Genomic DNA, 20924 nt, shown 5'->3' with positions numbered 1-20924 from the left:
ACATTGAAGCTCCATGCTCCTCATTAAAAAGCGCTTTAGCACTCCCGTGTCTGTGGTGTCTGGCCAGCATGAGGCTAGAGCGGCGGTCTGTTATCTGGTTAGCGGTCAGCCAGAGGCATCAGCGGGAAGTCAAATTCTCATTTAAAAGAGTAACCTCCATATGTATCATGTTTTACTGCGGCCTGAAAGACAAAGCTCTGAAGCCGGGGCCAGTCCCACACCTGTCCTTGGCTCACTGTTAATTCACCAGTAATGAGTTTGGATGGTGCTGTCTGGTGTCAGATCCCAGACCTAACATACAAACAGAGTGGTTCTGTGGCCTAGCAGAGAAGCTAGTCTTCCCTGACTGAGTCCAAGTACTGTAGATAGATGCGTGAGTCAGAGCATTTAATTGAGCGCTCAAGCAGTGTGTTTATGATTATGGCACTATGTGTTGTCCAAGTTCAACTTCCTCCCACTCATCTCAATCCAATTATGCTGACACAAGCAGCACCTACATGGAGGATTATGTCTGAGTTCAGTCAAAGGACACTCATGACAGCACCTTCACAGCTGTGTGTGTGTGTTGTGTGTAAGAGAATAGTGAGATAAACCGCTGCCCTAATGAAGATATGCAGAAACTGATTGTCCCCAAAAAAATCCTGATCACACTTGTAGTCGATGTTATGGCTACATTAGCTAGCACAGCTCATGCACAGAAACACTTCATCAGGTCTAACGGTCGTGGCGCGCCGAACTGTGCACATGAAGGCCGTCAAACCAAACGCACTCCTTCAATATAAAATTGTCTTTGACAAAAATAAAAACCTGTCAGTTTGTCACTTTCACGAGGATGTAGTAACAACAGGTTCAGCTACTTAAGAGATCGTCTCGAATCTAGGTTTTGCATTTAGAATTCGAGAAAAAAAAGAATACATTATTCACTTCTCCCATTGACTTAGCAAACCCAAGTCTGGTCTGTCTTGTCTGCTTGGCAATGTGTTCCTGGAATTATCGCATGTGTTGCGCCTCAGGGTTTGAAAACTCAGTGCTAATTCAGTGTTTCCTGAATACTTACACTGGTCAGAGTGTTTCACTTGGTGTGATAAAATAGTTGATCAATTGCTCATAGGGAACAAAACTTAATGACAAACAATACTGATGATGCATCTCAGGCATTGTTTGAATACATTTTGGAAATTGATTAAGGCAATAGCACAGATCAACATACACTTGCTTGGGGCCAATTTGCACTTTGGTCTTCCAACGCTATTGGTCACATCCTACAAGTGTTACTGACCCACAGATATAACTATATCATGGTCATTCAAATTTCAGACATTTTTCATCATTCATTTGGTTTTATAGTCGTGTTTTGGGTTCATCTGGAAGAAGAGCAGGGGAAAGTGGATCTTCGCAGTTATAATGAACTGTCCCCTTCATGATTCAGTAACTAGTGGGGCAGTTCATCAGTATGGGACGGAAAATTTCAGTACTTTCTCCATGGAATTTGACGGCAGATTTAACCTAAATACATACGTAGCTAGAACTTTTCTCTTTCTTCCTCCCGACTTAGGTATTTCTGGCTGAGCAGCATTTCTTCTAGTCTATATTTAATTTTCACAAAGCACAGCAACCAAAAGCATGTGACTTTCCAGAATGCTGCTGTGACTGTTTCAAGTCAGAGTTGACAAACATACCAATTGCATCTCAGCTATTAATTAAAGGCAACACAAAAGCCATGGCCTTATTTTCTTCTGTAGACACACTTGGATTCCAGTCAAACTTTGACACTGAGAGAAACACTGCTAAGCAGTTGAGAGCTCTAACCAGGATTTGTGTGGTGATGTGTGATTATCAGTTTACCTGTCAGTTTGTGATGTTTTGGAAACCCTGACATGCACTACATATACACACAAGTATATACACATATACACACAAGTATATACACATATACACACACAAGTATATACACACAAGTATATACACATATACACACAAGTATGTGGATACCTCTTCAAATTAGTGGATTCGGCTACCACTTTGCGGCTGCGCCGTTGTTGCTCCTAAACCTTTCCCCTTCACAATAACAGCACTTACAGTTGACCGGGGCAACTCTAACAGGGCAGCTATATTACGAACTGACTTGTTGGAAGGGTGGCATCCTATGACGGTGCCACGTTGAAAGTCACTGAGCTCTTCAGTAAGGCCATTCTACTGCCAATGTTTGTCTATGGAGATTGCATGGCTGTGTGCTCAATTTTAAACACCTGTCAGCAACGGGTGTGGCTGAAGTACTGTAGCCGAATCCACTCATTTGAAAGCGTGTCCACATACTTTTGTATATATAGTGTACATATGTGCACCAGGAGGACAGTAAGTCAATAGACTCCCCCACAGTTCTGGCACAGCCTGATAACCACTTCTGCTGCACAGACCCGGTTACAGCCTCTTAAGTGCACCACCATCTGAACCAGACTATTACTCACCCAGAGACCATACAACGTCTCATCATCCAGCACCCTTTAACCTAACAAGACTGAAGTCCCTGCCAAGTTCATCAGTGTTCTACGTCAACTTCTCTTTAGTAGAGCAGCTATGAGATCATTGTAGTTTCTCAGGTCATTGTGCCCACAGTGACACACAGGTTGTGTGTGTTAAACCTGCAGCTTAAGCAATGAGCACACTAACAAACAGGATGTGACACACTGAATATCAACATGAACATCCAGAGGAAGGGAACACATGGAGATCCGGCCATTCACACCCATGGCCATCATCCAAACACAGAGTAAAACTCATAGAACCGTCACATCCGTTTCTGGTTGAAAATGCTTCAATTTTCAGTATGAGTTTTTAAAAATAAGAAAACTTCAACATTGTGTGAGGTTTTTTCTTCTCCTTTCTTATTAAATCATACAGGGGTTTGTCTCAGTCTTTGTTGTGAATACTGCACTAGACGTATGATATACCAGATCCAGTCTCAGGAATCTCTGGAGATCCCTTTTATCTCCACTGAGTTAGGTCAATCTGCTCTTAGTTTTTTGTCACCTTACTTGTGGAAAAACCTCCAAGGCTCTCTAAAGTTGGATGACTTGGTGCCACTAGGGCAATTCAAAAGGCTGACTGAGGACCTATTTACTGAAGAATGTGTTTGTTTTCAATGACTGTGTTTTGCTTTTAGTGTATTGATGTGAATATTAATGTATATTGATTGATGTGTTTGATGGGTATACAGGGCTCATCTGAGAAAGAGACCTTGGTCTTTAAAATAAAGGTTAAATAAAAATACTAAAAATGAAGCAGCTGATACACATTCAAAGTGTGACCAGTCTGCCATTCTCATCACTGCCCCAAAGACAGACACCACGCACAGCACACGGAACACTTACCGAATTGTCTCCCCAGTAGCAAGGCAGTTAACCCCCAACAACAACTGCTCCCTGGGCACCGATGACGTGGACATTGATTAAGGCAGCCCCTCGCACCTCTCTGGTTCTGAAGGGTTGTGTTAAATGTGGAAGACCCATTTCAGTTGAATGCATTCAGTTGTGCAACCGACTAGGTATCCTGTCCTTTCATTTCCTTCTTCTTAAATAATGGTTAAATAAAAAAATATAAAAATTCTCCATGATTAACGTACATGAGATGGAAAGGAAATTTACACTCAGGACTGTGTGTGTGTGTGTAACCGATGTGAAATGTCGAGCCCAGATAGGGGCGAGGAGAGGGACGGAAGCTAAACTGTTACATGTGGAACACATTACTGCATTTGGGAGTAATAACCACACTGAAGCATGGCATCTATAGCAGGTTGTGCATTCTCTATCCGCGTTATTTGATTTGTCTGTTTTGTACTTGGCAGAAAAGTCTTAGTTCATCCTTTTAATCAGCAGTGAGACTATTGCACATTACTCAACTTTCACCATGAATACTGTAATTTCTTCGTTTTATGAATCATCAAACTCAAAGTTTAGTAAATGCAAGAAGGCATAGGACTTGCATTTAGTTGTACTGGTGACATTGACTTGTAGAGACGTTGACTTGCCAGTCTAAAAGGTGGAAGCACGAGATTTGTCTCAGGATGTTGCCATGGCACTCATCTTTACCATGGTAAACAGTCTGAACGTCTGGGTGTGGTCGAGACACACAGAGGGCCGTAGCTACAGCTAGTGGAAATGACAACACTCAGTTTATTCACAAAATAAACTCCACTGAGTAACGGAAAACCATGACATGCTTGGGTTCCACTTTCAAACTACCATACATGAACATGTAAATGACTTCATGTATACTGAACAAAAATATAAACACAACATGTAGTGTTGGTCCCATGTTCCATGAGCTGAAATAAAAAGACTCCAGAAATGTTCCATAAGCACAAAAATCATATTTCTCTCAAATGTTGTGCCCAAATTTATTTACGTCTCTGTTAGTGAGCATTACTCCTTCTCCAAGATAATCCATCCACCTGACAGGTGTGGCATATCAAGAAGCTGATTAAACAGCATTATCATTACACAGGTGCACCTTCTGCTGAGACAATAAAAGGCCACTCTAAAATGTGCAGTTTTGTCATAAAAACACCACAGATGTCTCAAGTTGAGGGAGTGTGCAATTGGCATGCTGACTGCAGGAATGCCCACCAGGGCTGATGCCAGATAAAGGAATGTTTATTCCTCTACCATAAGCCGCCTCCGACGTCGTTTCAGAGAATTTGTCAGTAAGTCCAACCGGCCAAACAACTGCAGACCACGTGTAACCACACCAGCCCAGGACCTTCACATCCATCTTCTTCACCTGCGAGATGGTCAGAGACCAGCCACCAGCTGACTAGCTGATAAAACTGTGAGTTTGCACAACCAAAGAATTTCTGCACAAACTGTCAGACACCATCTCAGGGAAGCTGACAGACAGCGTTTATGACGTCATGTGGGTGAGCGGTTTGCTGATGTCAATGTTGTGAACAGAGTGCCGCATGGTGGCGGTGGGGTTATGGTATGGGTAGGCACGGTAGGGACAACGAACACAATTGCATTTTAGTCGATGACAATTTGAATGCAGACATACCGTGATGAGATCCTGATACCCATTTTCGTGCCATTCATTTTTATTTTAACCTTTATTTAACTAGGCAAGTCAGTTAAAAACAAATTCTTATTTTCAATGATGGCCTAGGAAGCAGCCTGATCAACTCTATGTGAAGGAGATGTGTCATGCTGCATGAGGCAAATGATGGTCACACCAGATACTGACTGGTTTTCTGATCCACGCCACTGCATTTATTTTAAAGGTATCTGTGATCAACCGATTCATATCTGTATTCCCAGTTATGTGAAATCCATAGATTAGGACCTAATGTATATATTTAATTTGACTGATTTCCTTATATGAACTGTAACTCAGTAAGATCTTTGAAATTTTTGCATGTTGCATTTATATTTGTGTTAAAGTGTTTAACAAAGCCTTTCCAATGTAGGTGGAACATTGGGGCTGCTGGCTGGTCTCACCTGGCTCTACCTCCTTCCTGATTTTGTGGGGTAAAAATGGCTGCGGGTTGACTATGGGTCTATGTCCAGGACATAGTAAAACAAACACCCAGTTTTGGGCTACACAATCAATGTCTCGGTGGTAATTTAATTTAAGGGCAGTGGTTCTGCCTGCAGGCTCCAGTCAACAGGCGTGCCTCCTGCGGGTCGTTTCTAATGTGGAGCTAGATGAGCCGGGATGGAGCCCTGCCCTCACCACAAGGCCTGTGTCACATTTCAGACTAGACTGTGAAAGCTGCTTCAACCGCCACGACTGGTGCTGACTCACATATATATATATATACACACACACACACACACACGTAGCGGTGCGTCCGTGATATATAGGCCTTAAGGCCAAGACAATAAGAAGACACAGTGGCAGAGTAAATTGAAAGCAAATAGCATGTAACAAATAGTTACGTGACCTACAGCACGGTCAAGCAAGTTAATGTTTCCGACATTTTCGGACTCCTAAACAACTATTGATTTAGAACCACGAAGAGTTATCGCAAGTCGCAGAGAAAACAGGAACTGCCTCCACTATTCTAGTACAATATCAACATCATCAAATCACCTATGCTTAGTCTAACACAGTGACAACTAAAAGATTCCAAAAACAATTTAGTCCAATCAACGTAAGCTGAATATGATGTGGCTGTCCTTGGCTCTGATTTGTGTGTGTGTGTGTGGTCATGCAAGCAGAAAAAACATGTTGACTCACCCTACATGTTGAGAAACGCCAATGCCATCCTCCTCTCTCATGTTGACATGTTGAAATGATCTATCACTCTGTCATACTGTACACACTTCTAGTTTTGTTGTCCTAGGCTACCTGGCTAAAATGCTTGCTTTCATGGGCAAAGTTATCTAGTTAACAATAGCCTTCTACATCTAGCTACATATTGAACTTCCATCCTCTCAGGCCAGGGGCGCAGTGTATAAATTAATGGTTGGATAAGAATTGCCATTGTAATCATTGGCCAGTACGGAGCATTAAGTAAAACCACAACACCAAATCCCCATCTCCATCCTTGGGCCACCAGAGGACAACAACACGCAACAATTCAAGTTGTTTGTCAGTGACGTATGCTCTCAATGCAATTTGATAGGAGGGACACCAAATCCAAACTGACTTCCCATAACACATTTTTCTTTGGTGCACCGGGCCCATTTACAGTTGAGCTCACCCAGTTTATCTCAATGCTGATTGGCTATTATTTTATACTTTTTTAATCAAGGGAGGCAAAATGCTTGCTGGCTTCCCTTGCATTCAATACTACCAGCGGGCAAACAATGTCATACTCTTTTGTATCAGACAGCATCATACAGAGACAGAGGGGCACTGTTTCGCTCACTCGGATGCTTTCTCCGGTGAGATGCATTCAGCCTCTTACGAATTTAAGAAAAACGATGAAACAGAGAGGCGAAAGATAAATACATATAAAATACATGAAAACATTCCTCTGTCATTTTTTGGGGGGAAGCCTGGCTTCCCTTAGCATCCATGAATACACACACACCTTATATTCCAAAACTTGCTGAGACCACTGTGAATCTCTAAACACTAAAACACACCAGACACATCTGTGATTTAGTTTAGCCCAGTAAGCCCACCCCCATTCACTCTTGGGATTGGGCATAATTGTCTCTTATTAGGTATAAAAACAGATGGGATTAACGGAGGTAATGCAATGTACTCACACAATTTAGCGAACAGGCCAACCAACCATACTGTTTATAGCTTTGAACATGAGGTAATGAGCAGCATGCCAGGACTTGAGGGTGAACTATTTTCCTCACCCACTTTGCCAGTCATGTCCCTCTCACATTCTCTTCTTATAGAAGCAGAGTCTCAACCCAGAGTAGGGCCCTAGAACAGGCCTCTTGCAGGTTTACATCTCACTGACTATACCTCAACTTTATGGCAATGAGTGGACCAAATAAAACCTAGATAAATCTATCCTTGGCACCGGACAAAAGGAGAACTAGCATAGATCGAGTCTATCTTACATTCTCAAACAGCTCAACAACAGAATAGCACTTCAAGGCTCTGAATTACACTTCCAACCAGTTGAATCAAAAGATAGAGATTGAAAATAATATATTCAAAATAAAAGTGACGGTCCAGTGAAAATGCCTATTTTAAATCTGCAGTGTTTACACTGGCTGTCTCCTGGCTGTGTAATGTTAACAGTGTTTGGAGCATCGTTCTAGTTAATGGGTGTACTTAAGCTGTGTTGGAGCGTGAGACTTTTGACAGACTACAGGTGTTAAAACTATGTACCGCAGCTGGAGAATCAAACGCGCGGTTTATCAGACCTATGCAGCAGACTCACCCCCCATGTTTATTACATGAGCTTTACCTCACACACACACACACACACACACACACACACACACACACACACACACACACACACACACACACACACACACACACACACACACACACACACACACACACACACACACACACACACACACACACACACACACACACACACACACACGTTCCATTCTCCTCTTTTACCCTGCTGCTACTCTCTGGTTATCTAAGCATAGTCACTTTAACTCTACCTTCATGTACATATTACCTCCGTTACCTAGACTAACCTGTGCCCCCGCACATTGACTCTGTACTGGTACCCCCTGTATATAGCCTCGCTACTGTTACTTTACTGCTGCTCTTTAACTATTTTTAAAATTTGTATTATTCTTATTTGTTTTTACCTACCTATTATCTACTTAACACTTTTCCCCCCTTAAAACAGCATTGTTGGTTAAGGGCTTGTAAGTAAGCATTTGTAAGGTCTACACTGGTTGTATTCGGCGCATGTGACAAATAGAATTTGATTGCTGCTTAATTGGACACTGGGTTGGGTTTGTATTGTCATTAAACAAGCACTGATTGCCTCTACAGTACTGATTGCCTAGTATTGTTTGTCAATGACAGTGTGGCATCATTGGAGGAAAGGGCACTCACTGATCATTTAAATGAGGTTTTGTATGAGAAATTATTCACATTCACATTGCCAATGGAAATATATGTACAAATTATAAATGTACATTTATAAAAGGAGGTTACACCGCAGTATTGGTAGGAGACGCGAGCACAGAACATTTCATTTTTATATCATTGTGCTGTGACTGGCATACAGAAGTGTTCCAAAATGAAAGAGTTCATATCACACAAGTGTGTGTTTGTTATCACACAGGTGTGTGTTTGTGTGAGTAGAAAATATAATTGATGCAGTATGTCATTATTTGAACTATATTTGATTGCTTGGATCGAACAGGTCCAGCTTTTCTTCAAATTTCGAAATGAATATAGTGGAAGCTTCCTGACATCGAGGACCTATATGCTAGGAGGTGTCAGAGGAAGGACCAAAAAATTGTCAAAGACTCCACTCCACTCACTTCTCTCTGCTACCGCACGGCAAGCGGTACTGGAACGCCAAGTCTAGGACCAAAAGGCTCCTTAACAGCTTCCACCAGCTTCCAAGCCCCCCCCCCCCCCCCCCTTTTGTTTTTATACTGCTGCTACTCGCTGTTTATTATCTATGCAAGACACGTTACAAATTACCTCAACTAACCTGTACCGCCACACATTGACTTGGTACCCCCTGTATATAGCCTCGTAATTGTTATGTAATTTTCTTGTGTTACTTTTTGATATTATTTCATTTATTTTTTCACTTCAGTTTATTTAGTAAATATTTTCTTAACTATTTCTTGAACTGCATTGTTGGTTAAGGGCTTGTAAGTAAGCACGTCATGGTAAGTTGTATTCAGCGCATGTGACAAATAACATTTGATTTGATTTACTGTGTTTGTCATAATCCACCTTGTTCTAAAATCTTTATTCCACTAAGATACAGGTTCATTACCTTCTCATTGGCTCACTTTCAAACGGTAGTAGTACACACCAGCCAACCATGTGGTCTTGATTAAACAGTTCCTATGTGGCCTGATGTGGAACACAGCACTGGTCAGGATGACCCACCGTCAGGAGCATTTTTATTGCCCTCAGTGATGTGCACCTTCCAGCCTTGGATTGACCACAAAGATGGCAGGGTTACAGTCTGCATCCAGATGAGCACCAATAGATCTTGCTGACAAAAAAACAGAGGACATGTATGATGAGCCCTGCAACTTCTAAACCACATGTGAAGCGCAACATGTAGCCTACATTATGCAGTCAAAAAAGGAAAAATAAATGAATCAGGCATGTGGGTGAGACATAGATTGAAACAGTTGCAACCAATGTGGAAATGAGTAGAGATTGGTCGGCCACGTGTTACGGGTAAGGAGGCTCGCAAGACACTTTCTGTTCCTGCCACAGAGAACCCATGTGACAAGAGATGCCACATCTTCTAGCAGTCTCCTGTCAACAGTCTGAACCACATCTATACCTGCCACATAGCTCCTAGTTAGACCAGCAGGAGACTAGCTGGATTTTTGTGCATTAAAATTGGCTGGTGGAATGGAAAGATTCAGGGACAAGAAAGCTGAGATAGAAAGGAATCTTTACAGATGACACAACTGAGGAGGACGGTTTCCTGTTAAAACACTTACATGATAGTAATAGGCCTACCTGTGGGGGACAATGTGCTCAGTTAATTTACCAAGTCATAGGCCTACTACACTTGAAACTTCAAATACAAAACAACTTTTTGTTTATTCTACCATTCACACTTGCATTTTCATGTGGCACAGCATCCTACCATTATATAGGCACAGAATGGAGCGTGAACAATGGTGTGCACTCAATCTACAAGCGTTATTTATTTAAAAGCATTATTCGGCTGTCCCCAAAGGATAACCCTTTTGGCTTCCATGTAGACCCCTTTCTACAAAGTCTTACATGGAACCAAAATAGGTTATGCTACGGGGACAGCCAAGGAAACCTTTTGGAACCCTTAAAAAAAAAGTTTATAAGTGTGTGTTTGTGTGTTTTAACAGGAAGAGGTCCTGTCTAAAACCTTATGTAGAAAGGAAGCCAAGCCTGAGTGTGTCTGCTAAATAAACACCTCAATGAATCAGGAGAACTTACTGGAGTCTATCAGAACTGGTGAAAACAGGAGAAGCAGAGAAAGAAATATAACCTATTTTCATTGGGCCACTGTGCAAAAGAGGGAGGTCAAATACTTAATCCATAATAATCATATTCATACAGAAATGATTCCAATTTTCAAATGATGTGATCTATCAATGACATTCTGTCAGTGTAGGCTGGAAATATATTTTTATTGTAGACAACAATAAATAATATAGCATGACATGCAAATTGAATATGCAACAAAATAACATAATATCAATCATTTAGGCCTATTGGGCACTACAGTAGAATTCTGGTTTAATTCAATTTACGATGGAAACCCTGACAGCTTACCTGCTAACAAGAACGTCGGCAACAGAATGCAGTAGAGCAGTCCACATACCACCTGAAGCTCCATGAGCGCGCGTCCCAAATGCACTGCTTAGCTCCAGTCTACAGTCCCGCTGACATTCCTCGACGGAACGTTAAATTCCACCCAATTCATTTTAATAAACCCAGTCCGCAATAATCATGGTTTTCAAAGTGTCTTTTGAACCGATAAAATAAAGCGGTGCGGTCATTCCACTAGGCAGACATATGACTTCCAAAAGTAATATTTTTCAAGTTTCCTGAGTAGTGGACAAATGAAATCTATTGAGGTTCTTGTTCTGTAAATCCACAAGACATATTCACCTCACATTTCGGGGATATAAAGTATATTCGCACGAAATTGTAAACAAAACTAACTACCAGCTCTGCCGTATTGAAACAACTCTCCTCTCTTTCCGCCCCTTGAACTGAATATTCCATGTAAAGCAATATCTTCATGGAAAAAGTGATTCACCAGTAGGCCTAATGCAACAGTTGAACTGTTCTTTCAATCGCTGTAAATCCAATTCACTCGCACTGGGTTGGCACTTCCTCAGATTTTTTTTCTCTCTGTCTACATAACCTAACTAACAATTTTAAGGTGTGTTTTCGAAAGCAACATGTCCACGAGGAAGACTATCTCACAAGCATACACAATTAATGTATGGTAATTACGAAAGAAACGAATATATTTTCAGCCTATTCAGCTATTCTATATCACAGTTAACGCATGTTTGAAGATCTCACTGTCAGCACCATCGCATGCGATTTTCCTATTTGAAAGAGCACGTTGTCGTTTTGCGTTGACACATGACACTTACAAACTTTAGCCCATAGCAGGAAATTATAAGTGAAATGTTGCTATGTGACACTCCTTCAGCAACATGCTAATAAAAAGCCCTACCTTAACTGCGCAGTAAACCAGTAGTCTATGAATTTTGAGAATATACACACGAAAACTCGTACTCGGTAATCTTTTGAAAAAGTTTCACACTACTGTAACCTGCTTGAAATTGACTCGACATCTTCTAAATAAATATTGTCTGGTAAATCACTAGCGTCCTCTAGCGGTACACCAAGCCCAACTCATCAGTGTTGCCAAATAATTTTCAGGGTAAATTGCTAGAGGCAGGTTGATTTGTTGCTAAAAGTTGCTAAATTACGTTGTGATGTCATTGCGTGATAACGTAAAACTGCGTCATTACTTGGAATACACAATAACGTTACTCAAATTGACTGGCCATCCCTGCAAAAAATATGATTTGACGTTTGTTCAGGTAGAGTCCCAGTCTTTTCTGTACTTCTGGCTGTACAGTTTTGATTGAAACTTGTTGATTGATGGTGTAAGTTCTGTTCAAGATCAAACATTCGTTACCAACTATATTCATTGGGTTTGGCTCATCGAACCCGTGCTATTGCTATTGCTGTTGCAGTCAGCCAACAATGATTTGCAATTTGCTGAAATTGCTGCTGGCCTGCTGCTGACGTCACTCACAATGCACCTTTTCAGCCAGGCACGTGTATTGTGACAGTGTGTGACAGCAATAAGTAGTTGTGTCATTTAGAGGGAAAATGCATCCATTTTAGCGTTTGAGTCACTTTTCAAAAGTTGATAAAAGTTCCATTTTTTTAAGTAGCTAAATGTGTTACTAGGTGCTGTTTGAAAAAAAAGTTACCAGGGTAGACTGAAAAGTTGCTAAATCTAGCAAAAAATTGTCCACCAATTGCCAATCTTTGAAACAGGGCGGGAGAAGGGTGTGGCTTATGAAGGTCACGTGTCTATTTCGCGCGAAAATATGTTGCATGTTCCGGTCATAGCGACTTTGAGCAAGCCTTCATATATACTTCGGTAGCTCAAGCTGCTGAGTTGAAATTTATTTATCGTTTGATCAGTCGTCTTTCCTGGCCAGAAGATAATTGTGTGGTTCTAGATTAACATTATTATGTCTCAGGCGCGGGTCACCGATTTCTACGTCAAGAGAAAGAAAGATGCTTGTGGGGCTGCGCATGGTGATGGCAATAAAACGCAAGTTGTGGACACCGTAACAAGTAAGCCATGCACAAGATCAACTCGGTCGAAAAGCAAGAATGCGGCACCTATAACAAAGGTTATGATAAAGAATTCCAAATCAACATGTTCTGAAAACAGTGTACAAGATGAGTTTTGGAGGGTTATTGATGAGGCGACTTCGGTCGATGAGGTGGAGGTGCTGGCGAGGACCGACTCGGAAAAACAAACACTTTTCTCCAGCCCTCGTACTCCCAAGAGGATCTCTACAGAAGCTGAATTCGATCTTGGATCAGCTGTATTTTCAACCACTGCTGAACATAGCACAGCAAAGAAGCGTCTTCGGATCGAGGCAAATAAACACGCCATCGCTGCAGGGACAAGTCCTGAGCCGGTTAAAGCTGTAAAGAAGTCGGTCAGGAAGAAATTGATTCTCGTCAAAAACGACGAACAGGTAATGTTGGCGCATTTTCGTAGGCCGCCATGGCTCGTTGGCAAAAGCCTATGGGGTCATTTAATTTTTTAATTTTATTTTTTAAGCTGCGTAAATTAAGTTCTGTGGTAAACACATGCTAGATGCTTAGATCTTAACAACTACTTGTTGTTCTGTATGCTAAATAAAACAAGCACAGGCTTAAGTAATGTTTTAACTGACTGCTATTATAGTCATAAACTAACCCATTTACAGCTTTTAGTGCTACAAGTTGGCGACCTCTATTGCTAGAAATATTAACCTAGCAAGTCTGGTCCAGAATGGTTAGCTAGTTAGACATCATAAAGTAGACACAACGAAAGACCTCACAGACAATGTTTGGCTAAGGAATTTGAAGACTAATTGGGAAGGGGGCTGAACATTTGAGTCACAGCTGAATCCTTTTTTTTACCAGGCAGCCCACCCTCTGGCTAAAGATGTCCTGCAGGTACCCTATCCAATACCTGTTGATAAAGAATCAAAGAATTTCGTCAATCGCAGTGCCAACAATTCTCCAAGGCACAAACCACATGTTCAGGGCAGCACAAAACCAAAAGAGGGGCACAAGGTACAGTATTGTTGGTGGCTTATGCTTTCACCGTTGCTCTTCACTGTTATGCCTACACACCTGGCCACAATTCAATTATCTGAGATTGTTTCATTTGATCTAATCAAGTTACTCTTTAGTCATACCATAATGGACAGAATCCTCACAAATGTTGCAATGGCATTGTCTTTCTACCACATCAGACTTTCTCCAACGAGGATGTTGCGGCCCTCAAGTTCCGCCTTAAGAAGATACAGGGCCAGACACAGAAAGCTGAGAACCTGCCGTCTATGCCCCCCGAGTCTACTGCCACTGCCCCAGACCTGAAGACACAGCTAGCCTGTGTTAAAGAGCTTGCTGCTAAGGCACAACACCGGAAGGAGGAGAGGTTGGCAGAGGCCAGATCTACTGAGGAAAATAATCGGCCGCAAACCGAGGATGGGTGAGGATGAAACGAGTATTTCAATAACAGTGTTATTTGAAGAGGCTTTTGTAGTTGCTTTGATTATAACTAATCCTTTGTCCTGATCTGTAATATGCTCTTTTTCAGAGATAAGCTCCCAGCCTATCAGCGGTACCATACTCTTGCCCAGGATGTTCCCCCTGGTCTCACCCTGCCCTTCAAGTACAAACTGCTTGCCGGAATGTTCCGTAGCATGGACACCATAGTGGGAATGCTCTTCAACCGCTCAGAGACGGTTACCTTTGCCAAAGTGAAGCAGGGTGTCCAGGACATGATGCACAAGTATGGTGCAAACTATAATTATTTAATTGGATGATAAGTAGAAATCCACAGGAAGGAGCAGCAGAAATATTCATTACTTTTCCTTTTAATTTCACAGGCGTTTTGATGAGACCCATGTGGGCCAGATTAAGACTGTCTATCCTACGGCCTACCTTTTCCGCCAGGAGAGAAACATTCCTACCTTCAGTGCTACAGTGAGGAAGTCGAGCTACCAGCTCACAGTGGAGCCTCTCATTGAAGCTGGTGAGGGGGAGGTCTCATGATGCTTTGTATTCTTTCAATACAGGTGAGTGTATTTAAATAACTGCTGATGCTACAGTTTCTCCTAATGTCTGTTTTTGTTCCTCAGATGAGAGCAAGGCAGTGCTGGCTGCTTCCCGCCTGTTAGAGAGGAGACGTATCTTCCACCAAAACCTAATCAGCATTGTGAAAGGGCATCACAAGGTAGGCACCATTTATGAGAGCATATTCTCTAGCTGTATACTTTGAGTTGACCCGACTTGGTAACCAATCTGTATATGTTGTCTTTAGGCGTTCCTTTCCAAGTTGAATCCTCCTATTAGAGTCCCAGATGACAAGCTTACCCGCTGGCACCCTCGCTTCAATGTGGATGAGGTGCCCAATGTCCTGCCCAGTGAGCTGCCCCAGCCCCCACAGGAAGCTGAGAAGTTAACCACTGCCCGGGAGGTTCTGGACAAGGCCCGCTCCATGATGACCCCTAAGGTACTTACTGACTGGTCTGTCCTGCATTCTCCACACATCCAACCCTTACACACAGTCAACACTGCTGTTTTGTCTATATAACATCAACTGTGACCAACACTAATCTAATTTTATTAGTCACGTGCTGAATACAACAGGTGTAGACCTTAGTGAAATGCTTTCTTACGAGCTCCTAGCCAACAGTGCAGTTAAAAAATAAAATATGGATAAGAGAAATAACAAGTAATTAAAGAGCAACAGTCATATATATGTGTGTGGGGAGGTGCCAGTACAGTCAACGTGCGGGGGCACCGGTTAGTTGAGGTAGTATGCATAGATGAGACTGGCAGTGGTGTGGAGGGGGACAATGCAAATAATGTTCAATTGTCTTATGGTTTGGGGGTAGAAGCTGTTTAGAAGCCTCTTGGACCTAGACTTGGCGCTCTGGTACCGCTTGCTGTGCAGTAGCAGAGATAAGTCTATGACTAGGGTGGCTGGAGTCTTTGACAATTTTTAGGGCCTTTCACTGACACCGCCTGGTATAGAGGTCCTGGGTGGCAGGAAGCTTGGCCCCAGTGATGTACTGGGCAGTTCACACTACCCTCTGTAGTGCCTTGCGGTCGGAGGCCTAGCAGTTGCCACTATCCACTGATTATGATTTGTATACTGTATATCCTATAGTGTACTTCTACTTTATTGCACTGTTGCGGGAGCTTGCAAGTAAGCATTTCACTGCATGTTTTATACTTGTTGTGAACTGTATGTGCTGAATAAACCTGGATTTGATTGGGCTCTAGTTTTAAAGGGCATTAATTTAAATTGCATTGTTTGGTATTAACCATTTTGCTGTTTGCAGATGGAGAAAGCGCTGGCCAACATGGCTCTGAAGACTGCAGAGATGGTCTGTGTAAAAGAGCAAGAGCCTGTTCCACAAACTCATGTGGCTCCTGCTGAAACTCACAGTGCCCTCAAAGGGGTGTCTCAGTCCCTGCTGGAGAGGGTAGGTCACCCTGCTGTTTCACTTAGGACAAATTATAAAATGTGTGTATGTAGTACAGTGTGAGAACTGGGGCTGATCCCTCTTTCGTTATAGATCCGAGCAAAGGAGGCTCAGAAGCTCCAAGCTGCCATGACCCGGAACCCTCAACAGGAGGAGCGCCTTGTGATGATGTCACGGCTGGGAGAGCTGGCTCGGATCCTGCGTAACGTCTTTGTGGCAGAGAAGAAACCTGCACTGATCATGGAGGTGGCCTGTAACCGCATGGTCTCTAGTTACCGCTCTGCCCTGAGCACAGGTGAGCTATCTGAAGAAATGCCTGATATATGAAATCCTATATTTTTTTACTTTAAAAAATCCCTTGGTGTTCATGTCAGTCAATGTCAGAACTGCTGCAATCTTTTTAGGTGATATGGAGCTGCACCTTCGTCTGCTGGCAGAACTGACTCCTGAATGGCTTACCATTCACACAATTAGAAAGGACTTCTATCTGAAGTTGATCAAGACCATGGACCTGAATGTGGTACTGGAGAAACTAAAGCAGAAGACCAAAGAGGAAGAAAGGCTTTGAAGCTGCTATGATTTTCAATGTGTAATTTGAGTGTGACTAAAGTATTTTAGTGATTGGACAATGCAGGGCTGGTTTGTTTATACTTTTTTTTTTTAAAGGAAGTTAAACTATTTTTACCAACTCAATAAGTGTGCATATTTTTTAATGTGTATAGATAAATGCTGTGTTCAATGATACTGACTCATTTTGTTGGTGACTGTTTCTTGTTGGTTGGGTAGTATTCTAACACCGTTGTCCTAGTTTTGTAATAAACTTTCTAGTTCACGGACTGGTTTAATATACTTGCCATGTGTTTTATCCTTATTATTTTTTTAAGCTGTATTACATCCACACTAGCATTGGAGTAAAAATATTTTTACCCTTGACAAACTGCCTTTTGTTTTTGTTTGCACAATGGATTTCCATCAAGCAGGTTCTTGTTCTATGTAGTGCACAATGAACCAAGTATATTGACAAAATGACTGCCTCATACAATTGCACCAGTACAGTAATTAAATACCAAAAGGCACCTTTAGACATTGATACTTAGGGCTAGCACACAACAGTTGTGGAGGAAAACTAATGTAACCATAAAAACAGCACATTGGGTACACTTAAGGTGAACTATTGACAAGCTAGCTGTGACTAAATGCATGTCAATGATTGAAGCCAGATATGTGTGCATAACAGGCAAAACTCAGTTATAATGCCACATTTTATTTAACCCTTATTTTAGGTAAGTTGGCTACGAACACAATTTACAGCTATGACCTGGGGAATAATTACAAGGGAAAGATGGAGCCAATTGGAAGCTGGGGATAATTAGGTGATGGAATTTAGCCAGGACACCGGGGTTAATACCCCTACTCTCACAAGTGCCATGGGCTCTTTAGTGAGAGTCAGGACACCTGTTTAACATCCCATGCGAAAGACTGCACCCTACACCGGGCAATGTCCCCCAATCACTGCCCTGGGACATTTGGATTTTTTTAAAGACCAGAGGAAAGAGTGCCTTCCACTGGCATTCCAACAACACTTCCAGCAGCATCTGGTCATCCAACTCTGCATAGCTTCCGCGGCAAGCCAGCAGTGGGATGCTGGGTAGTGTGCTGCTGGCACTTTTGGATGTTTTTTTTTCATAACTCATCTACACATTGTAGGGGCAGTATTTTGAACCAATGTAAGAAGTGGCTTTGTTGAATTACGTGAGGCTTCTTTGATAGAGTTCCATACAAAAAAGGGCTCATCTCATGTGGACTGGTTTTTGGCAAGAGTAAATCCTCTCGAATTTGCCTCTTTCTATGGTACACTTCCTGCTTTCGCCAGTTCACGCATTATGCCATCATTGACTTGAATATGGCCGCCCATTCTATTATGGCAGCACATGCAGTCGAGCGGAGGAGAAAATACTGTGTAAAAATGTTTTGTTTTTGCTACTATTCAAACTGTTACTACACTGAGCATGGTCATTTGGCTGGCCAAATACAATCTTCCAAAATTCTATGACCGTCACAGCCATACTATGTATACTTAGAAAATGAATGCCATTTGCTTTATAGTGCATAGGTAAACTTTCCAAAGCATTCCTATGTAAAAATGGTCTCCATTACAGTTGAGTGGATTATTTGGAATTGTTTTGACCTCAATACTGCACCAGGGAGAAGAGGGCATTTGGCTTCAACTTTTCAACCCCATTGAGCTCAATGACCACCATGCAGCCCATTACCTCTGCATTCTGTTTCTTCTTGAGCTCACAGGTAGCATACAGGTTTCCTGACAAACAGAGAGAGTTACTGAGTAATATGGAGGCATTATCATTGACACTGGCCTCGAAACAAAGACGGGTAATGCCAATGAAACACTGTTCCCTTAAATCAATATATATTTTTATCTGTCATACTGTCCACTCATTTGAACAAAATACACCCAATGAACAGTGAAATGCCCCACCTCCAGTGGCTAGTAAATCATCGATAAGAAGCACTTTCTGTTCTGGAGCCACTGCATCCTCCTGGATCTTAACCTCAGCCTGATGAAGGAATATTAATTGAAAAGGGGGGAAAAATGGTAGGGTCCAATACATATGTACTTTTCAGAGGCTTGGAGCTGTGATATGAAAGGACAGAAAGGTGTAGGAGGTAATACAGCGGTCATCACCAGCCAATTTCACCTCTCCATACTCCAGATTGTGTGTCACAGACAGTGTAGGCCCTGGGAGCTTTCCCATCTTCCGGACCAGCACAAATCCCACTCCTAACCTCTGGGCTAGAAGGGATCCGAAGAGAAACCCCTGAGCAGCCAGACATACAGGACATAGATCACACTGTTAGAACACAGTGACAATCCATGGTGTTGAAGGAAATATGTGGTTATGACAGCTGCAGTTGTAACCTTCAAAGAGCTCAGAATTGCCTAATTCCCAGACAGCGAACGAATTGGGGAGCTGCATGGTGTCCTCAGTGACACATGCTCCAGTCCCATTGCCTCTCATGTCAACGTTCCACAGGAGCTGCATATGACTGGGTGACATGGGCTCCTTATATACACGCAGCCCAATTCTGATATTTTTTTTCCCACCAATTGGTCATTTGATTATTTCACATCAGATCTTTCTCAGATCTGATTGGTCAAATGACCAAATTGGGCTGCCTGTCGTAAAAACACATCCATGGGGACTCGCCATCAATCAGTGCTACTTGGGGATGCGTCTGCCTCACGTTCTTCAAAAAGATCGATGACTGCGGTTAGTGCACCCGGGTTTTTGAGAATTGGACAGATGTCTCTGTGTGACAGACACAAACATATTCACAGCTGTTGAAATAAACAAACTAACTAGCAATCCCTTAGAATATATATTTTACATCGAGCCTGTCAACATAGCTAGCTAGCTACTACAAAATAGTATTACAAGAATGCATGTTCTTTAGAATAGAACACTAACATTGCGAAGATGGCTAGCTAGGTAACACAGCACATAAATGTAGCGCTAGCTAGCTAATCTTATTGCGGTAATCTATAATTCACTGCCTACATGAAAAGTATTCCTTTGCTTGGGAAATCAGGAAAATGTTTTGTGACAAATTCTTATTTTGCTTCTCTCGTGTGCACTGCTAACTGTGCGTTAGCTGCCTGTCAACTCTTGTGTGGTGTGGATCTTGAGGCAAAAAGTCAGATGCCTGTTGGTGTCGTGACAAAATCCGAGTTGTCACTAGTTACCACAGCCACAAATCAGAATGTTAAACCTAACCCTAACTACACTGCCAACCGCATGCTTAACCTTAAATTAAGACCAAAAAGCTAATTTCATGAATTTTTACGACATAGCACATCTACAAAGTCAAGGGACTATCTAGTGGAAACCCCAAAACAGTGATGTTCGTTGACTTCGACACATCGATTGGATTTCCACTAGATTCGACAGCCACAAAGTCAGATCTGACAACAAAAATGTGCTTTTGGGTCGTAATTTAAGGTTAGACATACGGTTAGCAGTGTGGCTAAGGTTTAAAATAAAATGTTCAAAAGATGCATTGTAGAGATAGGCTGGGTTTAGCCATAATTGAATTATTATTAATTAGAATAATTCCTCTCATAATAGTGAGAGGAATGTCGAGGCATCACCCAAGTAGGTGCTTCACAGAGTGGAAGAGGAGAATTCCAGTGGCTATTTGACTCAGGCTGGTTCACAGACTTGCCCTGTACAAGATCAACAGCAAACTCCATCACCATCCTCTGACCAGTTCCATCCTCTCAAACCATGAACTGACCCTCTCCATCTGCAGAGTATGCAGCATTCAAAGACTTGGCCTCTATTGGTTGACCAGTCATGATATATTGCTTGTTTATTTATGAAGCTCTTTGAGATTTATATTATGAAAAGCGCTCAAAGTTTAATAAATTATTAAGACTGACTGTGGAAGCAAGTGACGACCCATCGGTTGACACAGAAATCTTTGATCTGTCACACACTAAAAACCATCTCATAA

General features: G+C 42.1%; 2 protein-coding genes and 1 pseudogene across 2 annotated transcripts in view; 1 reads left to right on the top strand and 2 right to left on the bottom strand.

The window, feature by feature from the left end:
• Window positions 1-11918, bottom strand: part of LOC124033838 (piezo-type mechanosensitive ion channel component 1-like) — an 81535-nt gene extending 69617 nt beyond the window's left edge. Inside the window, exon 1 of the mRNA XM_046346203.1 lies at window positions 10903-11918. Coding sequence (XP_046202159.1) covers window positions 10903-10966 — 64 coding nt within the window. The 5' untranslated portion in view covers window positions 10967-11918. The remainder of the gene's footprint in view (window positions 1-10902) is intronic.
• Window positions 11919-12699: 781 nt separating this feature from the next.
• On the top strand, window positions 12700-17324 carry LOC124033147 (DNA replication factor Cdt1-like). Its single transcript, XM_046345105.1, has 10 exons — window positions 12700-13379; window positions 13813-13965; window positions 14148-14386; window positions 14495-14689; window positions 14787-14932; window positions 15039-15133; window positions 15221-15412; window positions 16248-16391; window positions 16485-16686; window positions 16796-17324. The coding sequence occupies exons 1-10, from the start codon at window positions 12861-12863 to the stop codon at window positions 16957-16959; spliced, it is 2049 nt and encodes a 682-aa protein (XP_046201061.1). The 5' UTR covers window positions 12700-12860; the 3' UTR covers window positions 16960-17324.
• Window positions 17325-18580: 1256 nt separating this feature from the next.
• LOC124033495 lies at window positions 18581-20766 on the bottom strand (annotated as a pseudogene).
• Between the last annotated feature and the right edge of the window lie 158 nt (window positions 20767-20924).

This window comes from Oncorhynchus gorbuscha, linkage group LG04 (assembly GCF_021184085.1).
Source record: "Oncorhynchus gorbuscha isolate QuinsamMale2020 ecotype Even-year linkage group LG04, OgorEven_v1.0, whole genome shotgun sequence".
NCBI classification, from domain to species: domain Eukaryota; kingdom Metazoa; phylum Chordata; class Actinopteri; order Salmoniformes; family Salmonidae; genus Oncorhynchus; species Oncorhynchus gorbuscha.
This window is presented reverse-complemented; position numbering and strand designations above follow the sequence as displayed.